General features: G+C 38.0%; 3 protein-coding genes across 6 annotated transcripts in view; 1 reads left to right on the top strand and 2 right to left on the bottom strand.

Moving 5' to 3' along the window:
* The window catches only part of SH2D4B (SH2 domain containing 4B), a 94,065-nt gene extending 90,752 nt beyond the window's left edge, over positions 1–3,313 (bottom strand). For 3 of the 4 annotated variants that reach the window (XM_057365227.1, XM_057365224.1, XM_057365226.1), the window contains exon 1: positions 3,082–3,313. The gene's annotated coding sequence lies outside the window, so the exon portion shown is untranslated. The remainder of the gene's footprint in view (positions 1–3,081) is intronic. The other variant, XM_057365225.1, reaches the window with a different exon arrangement.
* The window catches only part of LOC130573042 (rap1 GTPase-GDP dissociation stimulator 1-like), a 29,803-nt gene extending 18,131 nt beyond the window's left edge, over positions 1–11,672 (top strand). Inside the window, 6 exon segments of the mRNA XM_057365162.1 lie at positions 3,115–3,249; positions 4,853–4,978; positions 8,019–8,158; positions 9,070–9,196; positions 10,196–10,324; positions 11,539–11,672. Coding sequence (XP_057221145.1) covers positions 3,115–3,249; positions 4,853–4,978; positions 8,019–8,158; positions 9,070–9,196; positions 10,196–10,324; positions 11,539–11,672 — 791 coding nt within the window.
* A 1,636-nt stretch (positions 11,673–13,308) lies between these two features.
* TSPAN14 (tetraspanin 14) overlaps positions 13,309–26,370 on the bottom strand; it is a 31,949-nt gene continuing 18,887 nt past the window's right edge. Inside the window, exons 3-9 of the mRNA XM_057365228.1 lie at positions 25,223–25,273; positions 22,159–22,305; positions 21,184–21,354; positions 20,478–20,603; positions 19,320–19,364; positions 18,633–18,752; positions 13,309–16,905 (exon numbers count right to left, since the gene is read on the bottom strand). Of these exons, the coding sequence (XP_057221211.1) occupies positions 16,834–16,905; positions 18,633–18,752; positions 19,320–19,364; positions 20,478–20,603; positions 21,184–21,354; positions 22,159–22,305; positions 25,223–25,273 (732 nt within the window). The 3' untranslated portion in view covers positions 13,309–16,833. The remainder of the gene's footprint in view (positions 16,906–18,632; positions 18,753–19,319; positions 19,365–20,477; positions 20,604–21,183; positions 21,355–22,158; positions 22,306–25,222; positions 25,274–26,370) is intronic.

The raw sequence follows: 26,370 nt of genomic DNA, 5'->3' as shown, positions 1-26,370 counted from the left end.
CAATCCCAAAGTAATCAACAACMTAAAGGTCTTTGTTGTTAAGGTTAATAATTTAAGTCACCACTGACTGCATGAACATTTCATTTGGGGGCTAATTATAATAATTTAGGGCAATGCCTGTTGCTAATTTAACAAAGAAGGGGTAAGGTTGGTTATTCCTACCCTTCAAAGACAGAAAGCCACTGCAGAGTAAACCAACATTATCACATTCCATTACTCCCTGGTTTTGAGACAGTTACGTTCTTTTCTGCAGACTGGAGACTTGTATACRTTTAAGTTACAGATGCTAGTGATAATAAAGTAATTTGGGGAACATAAYTGTGGAAAAGGGAGTGATCAGGTAGGCAAGATTTTGCACTTTTGTTTCCTGAACCACATTTTATTAGAGGGGAGACTTTGAAAATATTTCATAGCAAATACGTTTCTTAGGAAAAAAAAATAATGACAGTAATGTTTTAGGTTTTAAATCACTTTTAGGAAGGGAGGGTTACTCAGACACATTGGGGGGCAGGGAGAGAAAGAAATCTCAAGATAAGCCATTTTATCTTTCAATTCCTGTTATAGAAAGCAATGAGTCTTTATATTCTGCAGAGAGAAAGAGACTCCTGGAAGGCATGCTGTGCTCAATCAATCAGCRACAGACAGGACAGGAAGTGTGGTGGGTTTCTCACTGATAGCTACTATACTGGCTTCAAACTCAATTAACAAAATTGCTCAACTTGCTGTATTAATAGGTGATTAATTATTATAAAAGATTCCCTCCCATGTGACTGAAGGTTGGTTTTGGGGTTTTTTTTTGTTTTTTTTTAAAGCAAGCAATCATACACACATCTCTTCACCTCCACCTCATAACCTTTCTGGACTCCCTTTCTTCCTTGTCTTGGACCCTGCTCTGAATCAGCCATTGTGCATCATGGCTCTACAMAGGCCACAGAACTGCCCCCAGTGCCTTTAACTGGCTATTTCAATTCACTCAACTGAATGGCTTGCTTTGTCACTCACTCTTCTCTCTCCATCTTCCCCACAACAGCATCAGATGCTTCATGTGGAAGAAGTGAATAATCCCTCTCATGCCCCAGTATGTAACTCTGATGTATGCACAGCTTTTAATCTAAGAGAAAAAAAATCCTATGGAAATCTGATCTCAGCATCAAATGACTTCCAGGCAGTAAAAAGATGACAGACAGCTTTTGCAGCTATGAAAAGTGGCTGTTCCTATCAGACTTTAAATATGAACCATTAAATTGAATGCTCTGCTGYTCTCCAAGCAAAAACTCCATAGGAGAGAAACACAATTTGGAGCTCTGTGACAATCAAAGCAAGGCAACCACTAATGGGATTTGCCTATTTGCATTTACTACATGAGAAAAAAAAAAAAGCTCTGACATTATTCAGTTTGAGAGATGGGTGGAGGAGGGAAATTAAGTTCAATTTAGGTTAGTCTATATGAAGATCAAAGTTTTTTCCCTGTAGAATTTTAACACACCAAAAGASGTGACCTATTTCTATGGAATTTGTTCCTAAAAAGGACTGGGCAATTTTCCTCATATACTCTGATCTCCAAAGATTAGGGCCAGGCAAGAGAACACTTGAAGAACAACAAGCAAAACCATCAGCTTTTGAGAATGTATGCATAAAATGGYATCAAAAGATTTTTACATTAGTAGAACTCCAGTCTATTTCATAGACTGACAGTTCTCTCAGGAAAATATCCACTTACACTTTATAAGCATTTGACAAATTCTTACGTAACATTAATAATACAGGGGGAAAAACAGGCTACTAAGTGAAACATTAAGAGATGAAAAGAGTAACAGACACTGGTTCAGAAGACAACACAGAGGAATGTTTATGACTTTGTGCTGGAAATAACACCCAAACARGCAAAAGTGTTACTAGAACCATTTTTACATACTATACATACAAAAATCAGAAGTCTGWATAGCTCAGTCTGTTAGAACCATGAGAGGTACTAAAACTATTTTTGGAGCACTATGTATTTGCATGAGCAGTTTGTAGTGCTATGCATAACTCTTTATTCCAGGTGAATACACAGTCTTTCTACACAGTGTTCACGCTCTTTTGCCATTTTTTAACAAACAGCCTTGAAAAGGTAAGAGCACATCAAGGAGATGTTSATGTGTGTCAAGCATATACTTCTCTTCAGGTATAATAAACTGCATGAAATAAAACGCAGAAAATTATTTTCCAAATTGGCACCTTCAAAATACTTCCTTCAGAAAGGATGCCACCTGTAGCACAGAAGGTTTCCTTTTGCTTCTAGCAGAACTTTATTATTTCCTGACAAGGTGAGCTAAGCAGCTTCTGATAAAGCTGACACCTGCACAGAGCAAGTTCTCAAAGGCAGAAGGAGACAGAGACATGCACTGACAAAATACTGCAGAGCACTGCTGAGCAAAGCAGCAGTTTTTTGGAATGTACAAATCTGCCCTTTTACCAGGATTAAATAAACCAAAACTCTCCAGTTCAACTCATATTTTCCTAGCTTCATTTYAGTGCAACACAAATAGATTTTTCATTTCAGTAAGTGAGTTTCTCAAAAGAGRTAAGAAAAAACTAGCTCTGGATCTTTTTCTTTCAAGGAGTAACTAATGACACCTCATTCCATAGAAAACAAGGACTAACAGCAGTATAGAACTAGCAGTCAGATTCACCATTGGTGGATAAGACCCATGGTTTCACAACAGTGTCTCAAATCAGTAGAATAGCAAAATTAAATGAGTGTTAAAGCTACCCTGGGGAGAAATGGAAAATGTCACTGGTACTCCACTACCTCTATAGTGGAAAAGACAACAGCACTGAGGGAAAAAAAAAAAGATTGGAGAATCTGTGGTTTTGAATTTGACAGTAATTGTCGCTTGAAAGCTCTCTCAAGCTAAGCTTCACTGGAGTCTGTCTCAGCATCAGTTAACAGGTAGCTGATGCTCACTTCTCTCTGGAGAGATGAAGGTTACAAAAAACAATGCAAAAGCTATAATCTCAGCAAGACATGAAAAGGCAAGACAAAGGCTTCCTGAATTCTCAATTTGCATTATTAGCTTCTCCCACTGTGTTTCTTACCTCTCACCTGTTGGGTTTTGCCTCCTTCTTCAGACGGGAACTGTTTGCGAATGATTCAGCTGGGAATCATCCACCAGCTTCTGGATCTTCTGGAGAAACACGTTCACAGTGGGGACACCTCTGTTCAACAAGCTGCACTCAGTGCACTTCAGAACCTTGCTGTACCAGGTAGAGCTTGAAGACARCTGACTTACTGTGATTCTGTGTAATGAAGGGTCATCTGTGCAGTTCTGTCAAGTCACAAATATCAGTCCCCTGTGTTTTGAGGGGCAGTTGACCTTTTCCCCCAACCCCTGCAGGAACATATATTTGAATAATTCATCAGGGCTTCCTCATCTATATAAAGAGTTTCAATATCATAAAGTGTTATCTCATTACCAGCTGTTGAATTGGTTTTGTATTAATAGCATACAGAACCTTAAGACAAAAAATCAGAATGTGATTTATGGCTTAAAACACAGAGTAGGAGGTGAAGCCTCAGTCAGGATATGAAACTTTCTCTTCTATAAACCAATATTCATTGCTACACACAGAACAGCAAATCTTAATGCTCTTTGAAGTTGCACTTTAAAAAGTGCAACTCTGAATTATAAAGTAGCAATATGTCAATACAGAGCATTTTGATTATCTGTTCTGTTCAATTCTATTACAAACCATTTTTGATCTTTCCAAGTGTGTGGGCACTTAAAATGCTATTCCTACACTGTACATTTCCTCATCAATTYATAAAAATATCTGTATTTAATATGTAATATCTGTTAGATATTCCCGAACAGAAATACATCACTTCAAGAAACACAAACCATCACTTTGAACAATATAATTGCTACCTGAAAAAAAAAAAGGAAAAATAAAAAAAGACACTGAGTGTAAATCCATAAACATGAATTAAATATGGGTCAACACTTGGAAACAGACCCAGAACTCTTCAAGTATTGATCTTAAAAGACAACAGATACTTATTAAAAAAAAACACCTGAAAAAGTCATTACGATCTAGTTAAAAGAGTCAGTCTGTGCTACTGAAAAACCAGGACATTAAAATCAAGGCACTTAAAATAGGGTCTGTTTCTCAGTTTGTCCAGTAAAAGGACAAAGAGATCTAACAGTTCTCTAATTTCTCTGTCCTATCTTCCTCACCRCTCCTCCAAAAATGCATGCAGAAGATGGGAAAGAAATTACTCTGGCAGAAGCAGCTTTTGGTAGTACAGTTAAGCAGTATTAAATCTCCTTCCAGACAAGCTTCTGATTATTAACAGGGATTACTGCCCCAATCACTGGAGCAAARAGACAAAAATTAGGAGAGGAAAGCACAGAAAGGCATGAACAACAGGGGATAAGTGAGCTCAAGTACAAAAAGAAAGTCCATTGTCAAGGAATATGGCTGAGTAAATCACTTCTGCCCCCCAGTCCAGTTGAGTTAGCACAGAACAGGCTTGCTCATGTGAGTGGGCAAGTGGATAGATAATATATTAGAAATAGAAAAAGGAAGAGAAACAGCAATGATACCTTTTATGTACTTGGTTCTGAGCAGGGCTAAAATCAAATATAGCCAAAATAGCCCAAGAAGAGTTCCTAGGCAAGTTTTAGTTCAAAAGAGAAGTCTAAACAATCAGTGAATCACGACTTAATTTCTGAGCTCTCTAACAAGCTAGACTTTTTGCTAGAAGTGTAACACAGCACACAATTCAGAACAGTTATGTAATATTTACATTTTCAAATGTTTGTGTGATTACTGAGCTTCACATCAACATCTCTTTTCCATTTTCCAGTTGTCAGCAAGGTTCAGATGCTGGAGGAAGGYGTTGCAGAGCGAATTGAGGCACTTCTAAGGTCAGAGAGTCCTCCTGTGCAGTCCAAACTGCTTGGAACCTTACGGATGTTAGCAGATGGTCAAGGTAGGCAACTGCTAATGCTCACCGAGATCAATTATCAACTCCCCTCCTCCCTTAGCYCTGCAAAACCACGGATGTGCAAGACTACGGGCTAAGTGTCCTGCTAACCTAATTCCACTCAATCTGGAGAGCTTCCAGCASAGATTATTGCCAGAGGCTGCACGCTTTCCAGACTGACCCACTCAGCCTCAAACATAGTTGAGACACAAACCACATGGAAAGGATCTGCAGTAGTCACTGAGAATGGGCAAAGGCCTAAAAAGATGTTTTTCACCAGAGACTCAGCTGCAAGGCATGAGTACAATGAAAAAGAGCCAGGCTTTAGTGTCAAATCACAGAACAAGTCAATAAAGAACTAGAGAACATAAAAGGAACAAAGGGAACTGGAGCAGAGAGGCAGGAGAAATGAGTTTTTACCAGTCACGCAATCTTTCTATACACGTTGCCAGTTTTATCTTGCTTGYGTGGCTCTAATGTTGAATTTACTTTGCATGTTAATGCATTGGATTATCTACTTGCACTTCATTCAATTTTAAACACAGGAGGGTATGCAAAAGCAACTATAATCTTTCTGYGCATATCATTGCATTTTGAGAAACATGCACAATGTCAGAATTACATTAAGATCTACTAGTTAGATTAACTAAGGTTAATCTAACCTTAGGCTTGTTTGGCTCTTCCCAGAGCATGACACAAAAACAAGCATTGTAGGGTTTGGTATTGTTTTTCATGTTGCTAGAGCAGCTGCTCTAGAGCACTARTCAGCAGTGATCCCTTGAAATGCAGGAATAACAGGAGGTAAGTCAAAACCAGAACACTGATAACCATTTGGTGATGGGAAGTGACAACTGACATGGSACAATTACAGACACCACTTCATTAGTTACATGGAAGAGGATAAAACCTCAGACTCCTACATTCCACACTGCACTCAACTGCACCACTGCAGACACCACTCAATATGACAGCTACTGGCATCCTTTACCAAATCAATATGCATGATAGAAAATTTAGATCTGGCCCTCATATTAATCTGCACTGCTTCCAGTCCAGTGAAAAGCTGCTTTTGCTTATATTTCCCCATGGTAAGAAATGAACATTGCAAGGTACATAGAAACATAGAATCTTCTTGCTCTGAGGCTTTGAGGAAGTCATTGTAATAGAACTTCGGAGAAATGATATCTCAATTGTGACAGGGGAAAGCAATTAACTTTTAAAACGGAGACACCATAGTAACACAGATCTAAATCATCAAAGACTAAATTATCTTTCCTTATTTACCAACCCTAATACAAAGCTGGAATTTGGCACAAGGTACAATTCCTGAATCTGAAACAACATAATTTCTGAATCTGAAACAACATAATTTCAAAAATACAAAGTAGAATCAAATATATAGGAGATTAAACATTTATCCATTCCCACCTATGAACACACAATTCTCCCACTTTTAATTACTTTCTATTCTGTTTACCCATGAGYTAACATTCCCCCTAATTAACTCTTATGAACATGTCTACTAAGAAGTCCACACTAAATTAGTAAATTGCCTTATCTACTATAAATGCATTATTGTGACTATCAGCAGGCATACTGATGCTTATGGAAGAGGTAGGTTYCTTCCAACCACAGCAAACTGCAGGCAGCTCTGTCAGCTTCATTACTCTAAAGAGATGCTAACTCCTGGTTCTTCCACCATTTTGCTTCAGAGGAGCAGAGTAATTTTTCGCACTTCAATAGCCAAAGTCTTTCAGCACAACTGGAAGTTCAGTCTTACACACAATTTATTCAAATTTGGAAAGTTTAAGTTAAAAAGTCTTCCTGTAAAGAATAACTAATTGGGGTTTTTCTCAAAGGGCTCTACTACCAGTGGACATCAGGAATTCCTTGGCAAACTAAGAACCTGCCTTCAGAACAAACYTCTTGAACTTGTTCCATCCTCCAGCCTCATTTCTTTCAGCTTTCTGTACTAAACTGGATTACTGTGACCTGTCAGACTAACATCTGACCTACAAACAAAAGTCTTGTGTTACAGGAGATAAGGCCCAGGTAGCTATACAGTGCCCAGTAACTCTTATCTCAAACTATGTCAACCAGGCTATAAGCTCCCAGATTCCTTGTGGGATTTGGACCTGTGGGTTGTTCCTTAGTGTACCAGACAAATTAAAAAAAAGGAAGTGCGTGTACTTCCCCATCTCCCTCCACCAAAACAGAGTACAGGCTTAATTACAGCTTCTGAAAAATATCTGATCGTGTGGTTTACTGACACTGACCTTCTGGAGCATGCTCCACTTGATCCTTCCAGCATATCTCAAAAGAAATGCAATACACAGAGAAAGGGACAGGTGATGCCTCTATCAAACCTATCCCTTCTGTTACAGATGTTAACGTAATTAGAGTTCCACTTCTTAAGAACAGTTACCTGTTCTTAAGGTTTTTTCAAATGTCAACCACACAGACTAATATTTCTAGCAAGTCTTGAGATGGGCTCCTGAAACACAGAGGAATGTAAATTAAAAGGCTCTTCCACACTCAAGAGGAATTTCTCATTATGCCTTATACATGGTTCAATACACACTAAGACTCAGGTCATCCAGCATRCTGCAATTCTGCACTAAGACTTGGGTTCCCATGCTACCAACAGTAATGAATTATCACTGAAATAGCACGAACAGGCTCCCAAGAGCTCCTAGTAACATTTGTGCAGGGCTCAAAGTGCAAGTGCAAAAAGCCAAATGGGAACAGGACAGGCCTCCTGAAGCAGCACTATTGAGTATTTGCTTTGCAAGATAGAAAGCTGCTCATTTTAAGCCCTCTTTCATCTTCCTCTTCAAAAGGATAAGTCCAYTGGAATAGCTTATTTTGTCCTTCCCCTGCACAACTCCTTTGGTAAACACTTCCAAGATGCTTTAAAAGCCCAATGCTTTAATTAAGAGTTCGGATGCTGAACACAGGTCCCATGGCCCATTACTTCTATATTCACATTTCTGTGACAGAGAGAGATCTGATTTTGAATGCCTCTTGGTGATGCTTTTCTCTGCAGCTGATRCAGCTGAAATCCTGGGCCAAGACCCCTTGCTGCTGAACAGACTGGTGCAGTGGTGCAGTGTGAGTGACCACAGTGGCCTTTGTGGAGAGGCACACCGGCTGCTGGCATCCATCCTGCAACACAACAGATCCCTGGTATGAGAACTACGGTCTGAGATATTTCTAGTTCATCCTTTCTCAAATATTTTTAAAGCTTGTTGACATAGCTAGGGATTAAATAGTACATACAGCTTTACTATGAAAACCATCAGTTTTAAAAAGAAACCATTAAAACCAGAGTAAAAACCTCTCTGGTCTGCCTCAATCCAAGTAAGGGGGAAGTGAGGGGGAAACCTGTGCACTCCTTAACCACAGACACCTCACAGAAATTACCATTATGGTCACTTACTGTCACCTGTCATGTGTGACCTTGCTTGAGTAAGGCTTGACAAATGGTAAGCAGGGAAAGCTTTTCTATGGCCATAACTAAGATTCAAATTTCAAATTAAAATGGTAAAAATAACCCAGGCCTGTCTTAAATGTCAGTCCTCCAGAGGTGCCAAAGAGCCCACTTACCTAAGATGAACGAATCTGGAATGATCTTTATTTGCTAGGATTTTAGAACAGGCTTCTGGGTTTTTTTTGTAAATCATACTATTACACAAAAGCATCCCAGCCCTGCTACAATTTCATGTATTGACTAAAAATGTAGCTATTACTGCACAGGCTTTGATAAAGCAAAACTAATCCTTGCTAGTTTGATGGCTTGAAATGAAAGAGCAGAATAAGGACAAACTGAAAAAGGACAAAATAAATACTTATCTTACAGACATGCATTTATAGTTAATTGTAAATACTGATACTCCAGGTAAATTAGACCAGCCCTAAGCAGACATGYACGATCAGTGCCAAAAGCAATGTTACCTCTAGTCTTCAAATATTGCCAGTTTGCACTGCAGCAAATAATTTCCATCTATTCTGAAACTGAAGAGTGTAATTTCATTTCCCTCTTCATTCTTCTGTATTCCTACGTCAGATTTCCTTCTGTTTTACCTTTGCTTTAACAGGAAGTGGTCAAAGCCATCCAGGCAGCACAAGGAGTGAAGCATCTGGTTTCCATGACAACAAGTGAACATGCTGTCATGCAGAATGAGGCTCTGAATGCCTTGGCAATAGCATCTGCCATCGATTTAGGTATTTTTCTCCTAAAAGCATTTATCTGTGCAAGATTCTCAATTACTCAGAAACATTGCCCTGCTGTTAATTCTAGGTAACATGTATGAAAAAGCATGTTTAGGTCTTCAGCACGAAAAAAAGGTTGTCAGCCATTCAGATCATAAAATCAATAGGCTTTGGGAACGGCCTGAAGATTTTTTTTTTGTTTAGAATAGARTCAAACTATCCTTGTGCTATCTGGACAAGCACAATCTATTGGAGTAGCATGATATGATGCTAGAAACCTACACAGAAAAAAAAGAGGTAAATACTTTTTTTATCTTCTCCACCTTACATCTAAATCAATGACAAACTATATACTTGAATGTTCAATGAAAACTACAAGTAGAGGAAATAATCTTAAGRCAGATATGAGGAAAGAATAAAGCAGAAAAAACAAAAAGGCATTGTAGAAGCTGCAAATGAAGCAAGTGAGAAAAGTGCAAAGACTCAAACTACTTTTCCTGACTTAATTTTCAGTTATATACAATTTTTTTTCAGGTTTTTCCTGTATAACTTGAAAATGTGTCTGAATTTATTACAACAGACATCACAAAAATATACAAACATCAAGAGGTGAATTGAAAAGAAAAATAAACTTGAAATTTGTAATTTCCTAGTAAGACTGAAGAGCCCATTTTGCTGCTTGTCTACCACTAAAACTCTCAAACTTACTTGGCCAACTAATGTTACTCAACACTTCTAGCACTGATTAGTGCATGTTTTAATCTATTATGAGGTTACTTAATACAGTCTATAGTAGACTRGTCCTGTCTTTGAGAATGAGGTCAGTAAAAAAATGATTGCAGGAAAGTACAGAAAAGAGCACAGAAATAGAAGAGAGATGCTCAAGACATCCCTGTCTATAGCCCATTTGAAACGAAGGCAGTCAGGAATTTTGTTTTTAAAATTTAAGAATATTCACTTTCTAATTTCTTTTCACATAACAGCTCAGGTATTTGTTTACTTATTTTTCAGAAACCCTTGAAGAATCTTTCAAGGAATCACAGCTAGTTCAAAGCTTACACAAACTTCTAAAAGATGATAACACAAGTCCTGAGGTGAAATACAATTCAATGGGCCTTTTGTGCAGACTTCTTAATTCAGGTAACCTCATTTTAAGTTGTGATGGAAGGATGGGATAATTTGTGATGAAGAAAAGTGCTTCCTGTTACCAAAATATGCTGCCTGCATTCACTGCCTCCACTGAATGAGCAAAGGACAGTAGAGGTTCATTTTTCATTGATCACCAAAAATCCTAGTCAAGTAGCTTCCTTCTTTATGAAATGTTAATTAAACCATCAGTTGAATAAAAAAAAGAAAAGGCTTTATTCCAGTGAATCAGTGGCATAATCAAGTCCCAAAATAGCAAAATTAGAGCCTTGGAGTAAAGGCATCTTTGTCCAACTTCACCATGCTCAAATGCCTGGCAGTCCCAGAGCATTTTTGTGTCCTAAGAAATAGTCTGTACCATGCTCRTAGCAGGCATGCATTTGTAAGCAAAGCAGAAGCTGAGACAAAGCAGCCAYTTCAGCAATGCTGCCTTCACACAGTAACTTTCAGTAAAGCGCATGAAGGACATGATTTCAGTTCCACTCCATAGTTAGAGAAGACTTAAAATGCTTCATGCAAGATCAGACTATTCCAGATGTGCAGCACTAAATAAAAACCAGCAGTCCAAAGTTCTTGTGGCAGTTTCTCACATCTTAATACAAAAAWTACATAAATGGAAAACAAATGGAATACTTAGGCATGGATTGACCACAAAGTGAGCTGCCTTTCAAATCCTGGAGCCATCCTGTACTGACAGACAAGCTAGATTTTGTGGTATGCTCTACTCTTTCCCTGTAGCCTCACAGATATTGGAACAGGGACAAAGCAATTGCAGCTTTCAGTGCTACTATGAAGTATTGACATAAGAGATATGATCTATAAGACATTTTTCCAGAGATGCATATACCTAGCATTTGACTGATTGTAACATTAWGAGTTGAGTTGTACTAATATGGAACAGTAGCAAAAAGCATACAGCCAAAAAAAATGCTAGAAATTGTCCTATAAATTGTATTMTAATGTCAAAATTTGCTTTTTTTCCTATCAATTTACTGATAATCTTCTTGGAAGTCAAAAGGAGAAAAAGAAATCTTAACCTGTCCAATACTTCCAACATCTGAAAGGGTATCCCTAGGGAAAAAAAAAAGGTTGTAATTAAAGCAGTTTATTCTGAACAGCAAGTACTCTAAAACTTTTATCTTGCAATAATTGTTGGGAGCCACTATGCCATGTCAGGTAATTAAATCAGCATTTCATCTCCCATTCAGGCGATCTGAGACAAGAAATAGAAAAGGACAAGATTAAGGACACCCTTGAACGACTCTGCAGTCACAGCAATGCAAACGTGGTCAAGGAAGCCATCACAACATTACAGGTTTTGAGAGGAGAGACAGCCCAGTAACCTCCCTGCTCCCCATGGCACCCCAGCATTGCTGCTGAGGCAGACACCAGCAGCTTTGTCATGCTGCTGCAGTCCAGGGGCAACTCCTGCTTTTAAARCTGTGTATAAAACCCCCTCATTTGCTCATCTGTTTGGCCTGATACCTGCACCACTGCTGCTCTTCACTGAGCCACTACCACACAGCAATAGAGTAAGTCTTGTCAAGCAAGTGGTGTTAAARAACACAGGGGAAACATGAAGCAATTACCACTTGTTACACATTTTTTAGATGCTTGGTTTTGTGAAATTAAGATACACACTGGCAATTTTTCTTGTATCAACAGGACTTTTAAATAATTATATAAAAGTCTTAAACTTTCATCATACAATCTGAAACACGGGTTAAAGCTGTAGCTTAAACAATGCAAAGGGCTGACACCAACTGAACCAACTCCAAGCCCAACTGTTAAGTGAATATGTTAAAACCAAAACCATCTTTAAACTAAATCCTCCTTCAATCTCCAATTTGAAAACTCATCTCTGAAACTCTACCTGCCGGTGTCACAAGTTATATTCCTAAACACTTGAGGCTGTAGTCTTGCCCTAATTTCAGAGTTGCACCTACTGTAACCTGGAATGAGACTCTGCAGAAGTTTACAAGAACCTGCAGTCAGGGAACACAGAGTGCTTGGACAAGACACACAAATAAATCCAGTTAGAAATTACAGGTGGGCAGGGGTGAAGATTCGGAGGCAGCCAGCATTCCATTACCATCCATAAGAGAACCTGGGTTTAACTTCAGATAATGATAAACAAATGGCTCTGAACATGTCTGCGGAATCCTTTTTTATGTAAAGTCACTACATGGGAAGGTAACAGATCGTATTCCACAACTTGTTCTTAACTTTTTGAAGCAGTTGAAGGTACATTGCAGAGTCATGTTGTCCAGATCCAGGAGATTCAAATCAAAATCATGTAGTGGGAGACTGAAAAGCTTGGGAGCAATTACTTTTTTTTTAGCAGGCAGAAAAGCTATTGAGAAAAAAAATAAGCACTGATCTTCAGTGCTTCAGTTCAGAAAACTATTATAAAGCAGACTATACTTAGAAGTCAACAAGGCCTCATGTTCTCAAACAATTGAGTACAACTGGCTGGTATCTGCAAACAAAGATGACAACTTTGTTCCTGCAAAAGCATTCCCACTTGCAAAACCGAGTAACACTACTTAGCCCACTACACTCACCACCAGGTATCACTCTCAGGAGTACTCTTGAGAAAGGGAATTTCATAAAACCAYCCAGACAAGTAACACACAAGCAGGTTTTGACAACACAACAGAAGCAAAGAAAAACAGCAGTTGTAACTTCTTCGATGTCCAGTGATTTAACAGTTACTCTACACCATTCTGCAGCTCTTTACTTGTTCATGGCTTTCCATTAACAATGCAGAGAAAAGCATCGGTCTTATCTATTATTCAACAGCCCAAACTGAAAAAATATCAAGAATTAGTTTCAGCAAAATACACAAACAAGCACCCCTGGGCCTTTACCATTTCTAAGTTGTTCCACAAACTGCAGTCTCAGTAGCCAATTTAAACCTTAGAGAATTAAATACTAGTGACTGGAAGCAACAAATCATAGGAATCAAATGCCAGGAGTAGAAAATATTAAATTTTATTTAATCAAATTTAAGGCTTGAGAAAAAAAATATATTGAAAGTCACTCAGAAAAGCCATCTCAGAAGAGGAGACAGAAGCTCCCCTTCCAATGGCTGAACAATGTTCAAGCTGCATGACAATGCACAGGTAGTAAGGGGAATTAAAAAGGAAGGATGGAATGGGGAGACAAAACCCAAGGCAATTCTACACATAAATCAATTGCCACATCAAGCTCAATAGACTGGAAGCACAAGCCTATCCACGTGGCACTGCATAAAGTCACCAAAGSCAAAGACCTCTTGGGAAGAAACACTCAGATTTTCATGAGGCAGCTGAAGGTCCTTTGGTCACTGCACTTTTTTCAGTGCTTATATTAATCATCCTCTTCATGTACTGGGAAACTGTGTCCAAAAGCAGTTCTATTAATAGAAACAAAGAGGCAGCTGCACTGTCAAAACAGACTGACAAATACATACATTGCTTAACGGAAATAAACTGTGCTCGTTTCTGAGAAATAAAAGTGATCACATTTAAGTTTTCTTTTCTCAGTCCAGTTCTTCAAGTCTGACCTCATTTGACATCTTCATTGAAAACCTTGGTTCCACTGTAGTGTTTGTGAAGTTATTCTAAATGCAACCACTGAAATCTCAGCATCAACAATGTATGAAACCTCTGTGAGATTGCTGAACTACTTTTCCTTTGAGGCTTTAAAGGCAGGCTCACACCCAGCTGCATTTGCTGACAAGACTTTTTTTAGACCGTAACCTAAATCCTTAGCCATGAAGTCACTGCAGGTCCACAGAGAAGGTGCTAAATAAAACTAAGTAGAAAGTGTTCCCATTACAAGTCTGAAATTACGCTAGTCACGTTGTAGGGGTACATCAAAACCTAAAGGGGCAAAACCTAGAGCCCCAGGATTTTAAAAATAATACTGAGTAAGCACAGAGAATTAATCCACAGTGGCAAAAAAGAAATCACTCCATGAATTTAAAGATCCTCAAACAAGTTGAACTTCTTTCCAATTCAGTTCCAATTAACTGAAGCACTGATACAAAGCTGGTGTTAATGTGGCCAAAGAACAAACTGTGAAAAGACAATACWTCAATTAAATTCCATTTTGCATACAAACAGTACCTCAAAAAGAACAAATATTAATTTGTCTTCAGGCAACTTGGCAAGATTTGCAGACCCTGGAATCCTAATCCACAACGCTGGCTCCTGTCAGGAGCTAATTTCGGTGCATGAACTCCACAGCCATCCTTGACACCAGGATTATTTTCCACAAACTGCTGGAATTCCTTCCTAGCATTAGGAGCTGGGTCAAAAACTGGCAAAGGGAAATGTACTCCCAAGATGTCATTTTCAATGCAATATTTTACGAATAAAAAGTTACAAATAGGAAGCATCCTTCTCCAATTTTACATATATCAGATCATTACACATAACCAAGTAAGTTGGTTGACGAGGTGTTTCAAAGTTTCAAGCACCAGAATTTAAAGCAAAGTTTGTGGACTGCTGTGCTGCTTGCAAAGTCATAGTACAATCACACATTTCTGGCTGCTCCTAGTGGATTAGATTCAACAAATAAGCAACACAGACCTCAAATTCAAAGCTTTACAGAAGAAAYGCCTCTTGCTCTCCCCTCAGTGATCTACTGTTATTGTTTTCTTGTTGTACACCGAAGTTAGAAAAGTCACAGTGTACTTCCTGCCATTTTGATTTCACGTTTTCAGATCAGTTAATAGTAGACACTGTCTGCTACTGTAAGGAAATCAGYCATCCTTAGACAAGCTTCCTTTTCCTGTTGTGTCTCAATCACTGGCCAGACAAAGAACTATGAAAGCTGAAGTTCACGTGAGCACTGTCTGAAGTGCTTCACAGATCACAAGCCAGAAGGATGCCTAGACAATCCAGGCACAAAGATTCTCACTGTTGATCAATTTTTGCCACTGAAATGTTTTTTCAGTCTATGCAGAATACAAAAAAAAAAAAAGACATAATGTATTTGAAAGTTGGGCTTCCAAAGAAAGCCAGATACTTTAGAAATACAAGTATTAAACCCTTCAGGCACACTACATATAGTAAAATATCATTATAAAAAAATATACTTTTCCAAAATTTGCACTGTGTTAGGCACTGTAAATACATCTGCTCTCGCTGAAAAATCTAGTGTCACTGGAACAGTAAATATTAGTTACATGGCCCACAGTAAAACTGACAGCTCTAGCTACTTCCAAGAACTTTTCAGCCACACACTTTYACCTCAAAGCTAAGGATACAACACCAAAGCCTTCCACAAAAGACTGGAAACTCTTACTGAACTACAGCTTCATCTACTAAATCCCCACAAGGAGAGGACTGGAAAAAAAGTTTTGCTTTCTCTTGATTAAAATAAAGATTCTCATGTAAGAAGGACTAGTCCAGTTTCATGTAGAAAATTATGGCAAAGAAATAATTCTGGTTCACTGTACTTTGATTCACATTTGAACCATGAACCAGGCAGAACTGAACATTCAACAGATTTATAGAAGACTTAAAAATTCAACAACTTTTAATCTTTCCCTAACCTGTACTTCCTTATTTAAAAACATATTTTAGTAAGGATTAACACTGAATTTGTAAGTCTTTCACTAGTCCTGGTAGTGGCAGTTAAGACTTGTGAAGATCATAGCAGTTGTGAGAGAAACTAGAGAAGTAACAAAAGCCACCAACAGCCAGCACAGCATCCTTGCCACCTACTGAAACAAGCTGCATTTTGAAGTTTATGCAGACAGCACTTTTTAAAGATATTACTGATCATTGAGGATAAGCATTTTCAAAGAGGTTTTTCTTCTATAAATACAGAATATTTACATTTTTCTCAGACAGGAAACAGCATCAGGGCTTTACACACAGTCTTGCGTGAAACAGAGATTTGTAACACAATGCTATAGWCAGTCAGATTTTTCCCATCCTGGGAACTGGCTTGCATTTTTTCAAAACAGCATAGAGTTTGCACAAACAAAATTCAACTGAAGATCTAGACTGTTTGAGATTTTTTTTTCCCAATTTCCGATTATCGTTGCTGGATATCTTGCCAAAAATGGCTGGATAAGTCTACTGTAGAGATTAGTATGATTTCAAGATGCTGAAGAAATCAGCACGTGATATTTGAAAAAACTACATTTTAAGACAGATGAGAAGAGTGAAGACAGAACAATCTTCTTAGCAATCCTTCAAAGAAAGGGTTTACAGCAGTTTCATGTCTCCCTGCTACAGTCTTTAAAATCTGTTTGGCCAATGACTTGGAAATTCCATTTCTTCCTCAGARATCAACGCTGGTGGACTGAGTTGTCTTTTTAGAAAAAAGGTAGATTGTATGTGTTTGGCGATTTTTTTTTTTTTTGTAAGAGCTTCGAGCAGGGAAAAAAATCCACATAAGGCTTTTAACAACAGCAGTATTTCATGGTCCGTGCATTTCTTCCACCTTTGTGTCCAATGAATCTTAAAATATATTGGTTTGCAACACGTGTTCTGCTTTCGTATTCAGAAGGCATTACTTGCCTTTACAGCTTCAATATCAGAAATCAATGTCCTGGCTAGGAAAATCCCAAAAATCTAAAAAGATAAAAAACATACCATTTGTGAGATACAACACTTGTAATGTACCAGTGTGCAAAATGTTTGTTTGCAGGTTCAGGTACCATTTCATAGCCAGGATCATCCATCAAASCATAGCTATTACTAAAAAGTAATAAAGGCAAGCAACAGAATCTTGCAGGCAATAAAACTCATGAGAAAAATGCTCTCATGTAAAACTTCAGGAGCTTTCAAAATAATAAGCTTCTAGATACCTTAGAAGAAATCCACTTAGCCAAGTYTGAGTGTCACAAACACCCATGCTTACCTATTGCTAAAGCTACAAAGCATAAACTTTGATYTGTTTCACAATTTTGATTAACAATCCAGTCAGCTTTCAGATCAATTTTTTTACATACAGACAGAATATACAATTACCTGTACTAAAATGTAATTCTTCTCTTACTGCTGCCTGTGACAAGTCCTAGATTATTCAGAGACATTTAAATTTGAAATTTTAATATTCATACCAGTTCTCAGTTTTCCTTTACAAATTGAGGATTAATTCGTGACTCAGCAAATTTCCTGAAACATTCTTAGAAATAATATAAAACTGGGGTGAAACTTTGAAAAGCTAAAAGACTTCCTTTAAAACTAATCAGTTTATTGGGGGGTCCAATTCTCAGCCCCATCATGAAACAGCTTAATGCACAAGAAAGACCTGATTGGAAAAYACCTGTAACTGAAAGTGGTTCCACAGAGACTCAAGACTTGAATAAAGAACAACACTGCCAAGTTATTGTCAGTCAGCATCCTGCCAAAAGATTAAACTTCTTCTCTTGAACATCTTCCTAGCAAGAGGTGCTGTTCTTAGCACAGCATTTCTCAAACCCATGGATGCACTATCAGTAGATGGTGATTAAAAAAAAAAAAAAAAAATCATACCCTCAGCTACAGAGGGCAGTATTACCAGGGCTGGAGAAAAGTATTTTGTTAGCACCCTATACTCACCCAWCTATTGAAAATTTTGTGGAAAATACTTTCTGTAGCAGATTAACAAGTTTATTATTCACCCTTGAAGTGAAGGAATTTCATAGCACAGAAATTAAGGCAGAGTGCAAACAACTGCCATAATGAAAGCAGGATCCACCTTGAAAGAARCAATCTAACATTCTTTACTGAGAATTTTAGCTCTCTCTGATATACTAAGCACTGAGGTAACAGAAGTCACAACAGGTCTTTCATCTGGTTGTGATAACATCTGATTTGCAACCTGTTCACCTATTTCCCTGCTCTTAAACTCTCAAGGTTTTTGAGCAGCATGCTACACCCACTCACAGCTGGCTGAGGCAACCTTAACATGAAGGACAAGGTTTTATCTTACTCATTTCAGGTTTGTGATAAATGCTGGAGTTCAGATCCAATGGAGGAGACAAACAGCAGATTCTCCCTCCTTCATGACATGGAAACACATGGAATGTTTTATATAATAATAATATATTAACATATAATTATATGAATGTTACAATATATAGCACAAATATCACACACTGTATTATTACTTCATCTTCACTGCTTKGAGTAACAGCTATTTTCACACTAACTCCCCTTTCCTAAAAGTGGCATATGTGCCATACTCATACCTATAAAAATCCACATTCAAAATATTAATTTTACCTTTGTTCACAACTTCTTTTACCTTCACAGCAGGTCTGCATCTGCAAATATGATGTTTTTTCCAAAGAATCATAACAATAACAACTAACCTGAAGCAGTGAGATAGCTATGAAGACACCTGCAACAATGTAGATATTTCGGGGTAACCAAGCTTCAAGTGCATGAATACAYCCCTTGACAAAAATCTGTTCATCCCATTGACTTTTGCTCTGAATGTAGAAAAGAAAAATAAGGGTATTACTTTTTCTGYTCAAGTTTATTATAAGATCAATCAYATGATCTTGCTAAGCTAATGTTTTATCGTTTTTGCAATAAAGTTTTTAACCACCCTTCAAAAATACACGTCTAAATCAGGGAATGTYATACATTTATATTCATATCTTCCTGAAAATCCTGTTGTTAGAACACTGTAGAGTTACCAGATAATAGACTAGCACATAACAGATGGTCAAATTAGCAGATAACAGATCAGCAGAGTTAGAGGATTACAACTGATAACTGAAATACACACTTGAAATCCAGGTCCTACCCCTTTTTGAAACACACCTTTCCMCTTACCTGTTCCATCAGCTTTTTTCTCTAYCCTCCCACAGTACAAGCTTACTGTAAATGAAGGACAATGCCTACCTTGCTCTGCTTGTAGTATGATGTAGCACAGTCAATTAGTTCCCACACTTTTAAGCCAACATCCATCAGCAATCCCACCATTTTTATAGTTTTATCCCACCATTTTTATAGTTTTGCCTATGCAGGCACAGAACGTGACAGTACCTTACCTTCTTTCTGATATCATAGCCACACTGTGTATTCACAACTTTTTGCTGCAAAGCAAAAGAGGTTTTAAATAAATCAACTGAATTCTACTCGCTTCTGTTCACAGCGCATTTTTCTTTTATATTCCTAAACATAYCAGGACTATCAGAGCTGACCATTTTAARAAACATTTTTAGCAAAAACAAGCAAAGCCCTAGCAGAACACAAGAAAATTAATGACAAAGCAAAKGTGTGTACGAGAAAGATGATATCCTGCACCAGAAATCTCAGCTGCTTCTATCACTTGGTATTCAACTAGCAACTTTTTAACATGAAAACTGCACTGCTAGCACACRGGTAAGATACTTGCATTTACAAAATACAGAATGAGTTATGCTGGAATATTAGTAAGACAATYTCACATTAAAAGGATTTTAAGCATCCTTTTGCCTACTTAAATACAACACCAGCAACAGAAAGAYCTGCAGCTGAACAGTACTGCCCCAAACTAAACTACAAAATAATTACTGGGGAATGTGAACATGAAATATGGCCCTGACAAAGTCTTTCCTTGGYTGACTTCCAATACAATCAGAAGCCTACCAGGTATTAAACAGAACTTACCAATGGCTATCTGCTCAGCACAAGGATTGCTGGATGGATTTTGAGCTGTAACTAATATCATAAAGCACTGGCCAAAACCAAAGACTGACTCAGAAGCTTTAAACTTCATACATGAGCACTTCACTAGTTACTGACAACCAACCAGCAAGTGGAGTTMCACTGGCTTGTCTGGCACAGGGGGTGGTGTAATATTAACACTAATTGGGGCAAATGCACTGCTTAGACAGCACTCTCAGGTCCTTAGAGCCAGGTAACAAAGGCCAGGGATCCAAGGAAACAACACACTGGGAATAAAAAATGCCAGCCACCACTACTTCAGATCCAAACTATACTAAAATAGCTTCAATGCCTGGTGACAATACATTTTCAGCTGCCTAATAGGTTGGCACATTTGGACTCATTAAACATAATGCTACAGGAAAAAAAAATTGTCTGCACAGGAGTAATTTTTTGTCATTTAGTATACCTCTTAAAGCTCTTMAACACCTTATTCAGGAAGTACTTCCTATCATAACTTTAGAGCCTTAGAGAAATAACAAAGCCAGGAAACAACTCACAGCAGGATCAGGTATACAACAGGAAAAAGGAACTCCACACTTCTCACGACTTTTGCTTTCACTCTTGCAGTCAAAGTATATGTTAAAGTCCCAGTCTTCTGGACCTTGGGCACCACAGCAATGGTTCTGCAACAGAAACAAATATCATTCCAGAATATTTGTTCAGTGAATAAATTATCTCTAAAATGCCTCCAAACAGTAAGTTTGCTTATAAATCTTAACCATCCATAAGTCTGTACAGAATCAATGACAACAGCAGAGTAAGAAAAAAGGAGTAATCACTAACAGGGCTCTATGAAATCAAAGCAATACATCTGGAATACTGYTCCTGGAAACACCTGTCAGCATGTCAAGCAAAATCATAAAAATTATCACCTCAGATGTAATTGTCAGGTACCATCAGTTCCATTGCAAASTTTTTTCAAGAGAAAGTTTTCTCTTAGGGAGCAAGGGAAAGGGGAGCAAATGAGGAAGGTCAAAGGCAGATGCAWGCCTGATAGAGCTTCCACAGTGGACATTAGAACAACCCTGGATCTCAGGTTATCTTTCCTCCCTGCTGCTTTCAATACAGAAGGAAGAAAAACAGCACATCTGTAACACAGAACCATTAGCTACTAAGTATGACAATTCTGGAACAAAAATGAAAACTTTCAAATGTACATATTCTCACAGAAGGCATCAAAGAAGTGACAGGATATGAACTTACAATTCTCTGTAGTGAATCAATGATGTTCTGGAGGTCAATATCATCTCGGTAGGATTTAATGTTATTCTCAAAGAATTCTTTTACCCTGTCCCTCACCCAGTCCTGGAACAGGAAAGCCATAACTGCTACTGCCAGCTCCAACATGAATATAAACACGATCGTTCCACAGAACTGAAAAAAAAAGTCGTAAATTAGAAAATATGAGTTCATTTTGAATGCATCCCTATACCACCAGAAACAGACACAGAGAACTAGATTCAAATTTTGTCTCAGTACAGAGAGTCTCAAATAAGCTACAAGGTAAAGAAACGCCCAGGAGGCAGAGTTATCCTTTTGTTTTGGTCACCTGAACTTGACAGTAAAAAGGGCATCAAACAGTCATTATGTACAGCAGTGAAAATATTAATAAATGGGAATCTGTAAAACACAGGGCTGAAGTAGCCTTCATATTACCTCTCGGATTGTTTCTAAACTTAAATTTGTTTTTTAGAATTTTTGGTCCAGCTTAACTGTTTTCAGATCTAAAGCAAAGAAGCCTCAGTATAAAATCAACCATTTAAGAAATTTTACTTCAGTCACTGAAATGCCAAAGTTTTGCCCACCCAACATCTACAAAAAACTTCAAATTTTTAAGGGGTTTTGTTCCACTACACTATATTATCTCAGTAACTCCTAACTGACTAAGTATGTTCCATAACATCACAATGTTAGATTCTGGTATAATATAACATCACTGTAGAGCAGAACAAAGGGAAAGAGAGAAGGATGAACATGTTCCACAAAGAGGAAAATCCACAGGCTGGTACCACCTCTTCTTTCAATAACATCACTCAGAGCCTTGTAAAGGCAGCAATTTTACCATATACTTTGCAACAAACCAAACTCTAAATTAATAATCCGATTTTGCTCCCAGTTTCTTCATCACTTGCAGCTTTCACATATGTAATAAATCCCTCATCTAACGGTATTACTTACAAACTTCAGAAGGCAGATGTTTTCTCTCAGTGCTCCTACACAGCCAGCAAATCCCAAAGTAAACATCACTATTCCCACCACTAAGACAAGCACCACTGGGTCCAGACCATGAAGACCAGTCACCTTTGTCAGATCAGACAATACACCCTGAAAGAAAAAGCCAGAACAGAATGTGATCACTATAAGCATGTTATTCATTCAGCATTCCTTCTGGATGATTTCCACATGATTCTGAGTGAACTGCAGCAAACCCTCTAACTTGCCAACAGCAACACCCACAAAAAAAGTCTTGCTRTAAAACGGTTATTGACAATACCAGTTTTCTTCACCCCACCAGAAGAACTACTAAAGTTATAGATAATAACTTTTTGAATAGGTCAGSTTCTCAGATCACATCCTCCTAGGTCTGTGTGCCAAACAGAATTCCACAAGATGGTGCCAAAAGCTCAATACTATCACTGAATGTTCATTTAGTTTCAAGGCAAAAGGMTTAGTATTTTATATTAACTTGAAATGCATCAATCAGAAGGGCACTCCAATATTGCCTAAAAACAAATTAAGAAAAATTTTCCAATCCTAATGTTTAAGTGGCAGAAAGGGAGAGACATTCTAAGGACAAAGCACCTGATGGATGACATTTTTTACAACATGCTGTTTTAAAAAGAAGGTTATGGGGATTTTCCCTAAAAAAAGATGTAWAGTCAAAAATCCTGAAGGACAGAAACAAGGGATAATTCAGAAAACTCTCATCCCATCATACCCCTTTCCCTAAAGGCACTTCTGCCTGTGCCATCTGCACCTGGTACAAACTCCTCAAAGTACAGGCTGCCCTGTACAACACAGATTTCCTGTAGGTACACAGGAATGCAGTGTGACACTTGAAGTCAGTGTCAGAAGATTCTATAACAAAACTCACAACAGGTCTTTCTTTCAGTCACACAGAACAGTGACTACTCCATGCTCTTGAAGTCCCTCTAAAYGACAGTCTTGATCTGAAGACTGACTGCTCCCTCTCCATTTGGTACTAGCCACAAACTTGCTGGAATGAAGACAGGCTGAGTAACCTCTGGTTTCCCAGATCTTCCTTTGCATCCTTCTTGAAACCATTTTAACAACAAAAACTGTTTTCCTGATAAGAGGGCTCACTATTATTAACCTTGTTTCTAGCAACAGCTTACAATCATTCTCTTAGTGATTTTTGCAGTGTGGGGTGAGACAGATAGTGACTCTTAAAATTTTATGGAAGTTAACTTTGACATGACTGTTCAGAATAACTAAAGCCAGGTAAAAAATCATAAGGATACACCAGTTAAGAGACACTGGATAAGAGGAGTCAGAATAATAACATTTTCACATATAGTATTTTCAACACTTCCAACAAACCAGCAGTTTCTCTACCAGCTAAAAAAGAAACATAGGATTTATAGCCAGAGAAAAAGACTGCTGAGGAATTAATCTGAAGTGCAGTCCTAACGCAAAAAAAAAAAAAAATAAATGGACCTAATGCACTTCATGCTGTGGTAAGAGACAGGATGTTGAGAGCTCTTCCACCAGYAGTAGTTTATCTTTGGGTTTACCACTGCAGCACAGTTCCTGCAATGTTTTTCTCTTACTTCCCCCAACTACTGCTCACCAARATGATTATCTGTAAACACAGGCACTGTTGTCTAAAGAAGAGCACTACTATGAAAGATTGAAAACATAGCACAGAACAACTGATGTAAAAAAAAAAAAAGAATAGATTTCATGAGCCATTCAGAAGTTCAAAACCACAGAAAGACATTTATTCACAAGATGGCACAAAGAGCAGAAAGAGTTCGGGCAAAATTTTAAAAACAGAAAGAGCATGTCTTTGCCTTTTAGTAACTWCAGTGCACCATAAAGTGAATTTGACAAATGGAGATAAGTTGTAAGATATTGGTCTTCAGCCACACAGATCCTATGTGTTTATCTACAAATCAAGAATGTTTGAATGTTACAGAACACAAATTCAACACAAGTTTAACACACTCCTTAAAAAGTTGGAAAGAAAATTCTTTTGTAACAACAAAATAGGAGGTAAATGCATTTGTGTGTTGAGATAGGTTGCTTACTATACAGCAATGATAGCACTAATCTAGTTATGAGAATGTGTGCATGCACATAGGAAGCAGGGAGGAGAATAAATACTACAGAATTAAGATCATCATAAAACTCACTTCCAAMAAGCACAGGAATCTCAGAACCTCTCTGTATGTGCACAGCTGCTGTGTATAGCCATTTCAATTAAGAAAAACGGAACATATGATGGTAATTGAACTCTTATCACTTAGTGGCACAACTGAACAATGAGGACACCCGCCCTCCACTCCCGACTGAGATGCAGATCAGTAAATCTAGTAATGGTCACTCTTTCCGTGTTTTTACATTCATTCAAGGGGTTGAACCATTCATTTCCACACCCATATTGTTYTCCTCTCTTGTAACAGGAGAACTCCGAGTACACATCCACACAACTTCCTCCAGCTGAGGAAGTTTTATAGCTACAAGAAACCTTTGCTAAAAATAAGAGTTATTCAACTACATCATGTTCCCCAGTTTTGTTCCTCTACATGGAAACACAATCCCTTAAGCACTCCATGGGGAATAAATTGGACAACAGATGGACAACAGACTGGGACCATCTTTCTGAAGCACTGGAAAGAYGCATGTTTAGATAAACTAGTGCTTTTTTTTAATATAAAGAGAGCTGATATTCCTCACAAATACTTGTTTGTAATAAAAGGAGGTGGGTAAGAAAACATATTTCAGAAAACACGCTTTTGAAAGAGAATCTCTTTATAAAGGCTAAATTCTCSCTAGTGTCCTACTCATACAAGTTCATAACAAAGCTCTGAATATCAAGAGTCACAGCTCAACTCTGGATCAGGGACAAGAAGCAAATTCCAACTAAACTCRGTTTAGATCATCTGAACGATCCTGAGCTCAGATGCTACATTTAACCATCGCTGCTTCCTGAGGAAGTAGTTTTACTGGAGCAGGAGGAGGCAGCCACTGAAGTAAGACCAATCATTTCTATCCTTACCTTTTCACTCCATGCCCACAGACCAGCTGCAAGGAAGGCCACTCCAGCTAGCTAAAATTAAAAAAAAAAATAAAAAAAAATTAGATGTACTAATCAAGCACATTCTGAAAAAACTTGGCCAGTAGCACTACTACTCAAGTAAAACAAATACTGCCTGTAATTTGAGACAACAGTAACAGGACACTCCTCCCCATGAGTCAATCTCTTGCAAAAATCATTTGAAGGACACTAATTCCACAGCATTTATGCATTTTATAAATTACTTCTCAGAAAGCATTGTAATTTGATTCTTCATGATTACTGAAGGAGCACACAGTACTTAACTGACAATCCTACCCAGCAGCATGCAACTGGGAATTACGCTTGTTGCAATGATTGCTATAAAATGYCTGCCTGCACAGAGAACCTCTCTGTATGAGGATGAAGACAACAGAATATTTAATGCACTTTGAGGTTATTCCCTCTTTAGTCATTTAACAGTACCAATCCCAGACCTTGACTCCTTGTAAMTTCTCAGTGCCAAGGCTCAYTGTATTAGCCTCTTCTCTGATTAGRCACAGCCTATCTTGTGAATCTGCACCTTGTTTAAGCCCATTTGAATCAAGGCAGATTAATGGTTCATTTGCTTACTTTACATAAACAACAAATCTAACTGACAACACACAAACTCTCCACTAATTCATACGTTTGTATAATAAACATTCCTGAGTTACATTCACCCAAATGAAGCAAGAGTTCCTTGCTTTAGTATTGTATTTGCTTTCTCCAATGCTCAGGCAGCTTGTTTGCAACATCCAATTTCAATAATCAAACTAAAATGACCTCTGCATAATCCAAGGGCAGCTCTTCCTCATTACTTAAAAAGCATTCAACTCTGCTAATGTCAGGAGGGCCTCATAGCTCTCCACAACTACCTGAAAGCAGGTTGCACTGACGCAAGTATCAGTCTCTTCTCCCACATAAWAAGCAGCAGCACAAGAGGAAATGGCCTCAAGTTGCACCAGRGGAAGTTTAAATTGGATATTAGGAAATACTTGTCCCATGAAAGGGTTATCAAGCATTGCAGCAAGATGCCTAYGGAAGTGGCTTAGTCACCATTCMTAGACATATTTAAAATATACACAGACATGGCATTTTGTGACACTGAT

Source organism: Malurus melanocephalus, unplaced genomic scaffold (assembly GCF_030028575.1).
Source record: "Malurus melanocephalus ecotype Western Australia unplaced genomic scaffold, MMel_1.1 scaffold_49, whole genome shotgun sequence".
Taxonomy (NCBI): domain Eukaryota; kingdom Metazoa; phylum Chordata; class Aves; order Passeriformes; family Maluridae; genus Malurus; species Malurus melanocephalus.
Note: the sequence above shows the minus strand (reverse complement) of the source record. Positions and strands in the feature narration are given on the sequence as shown.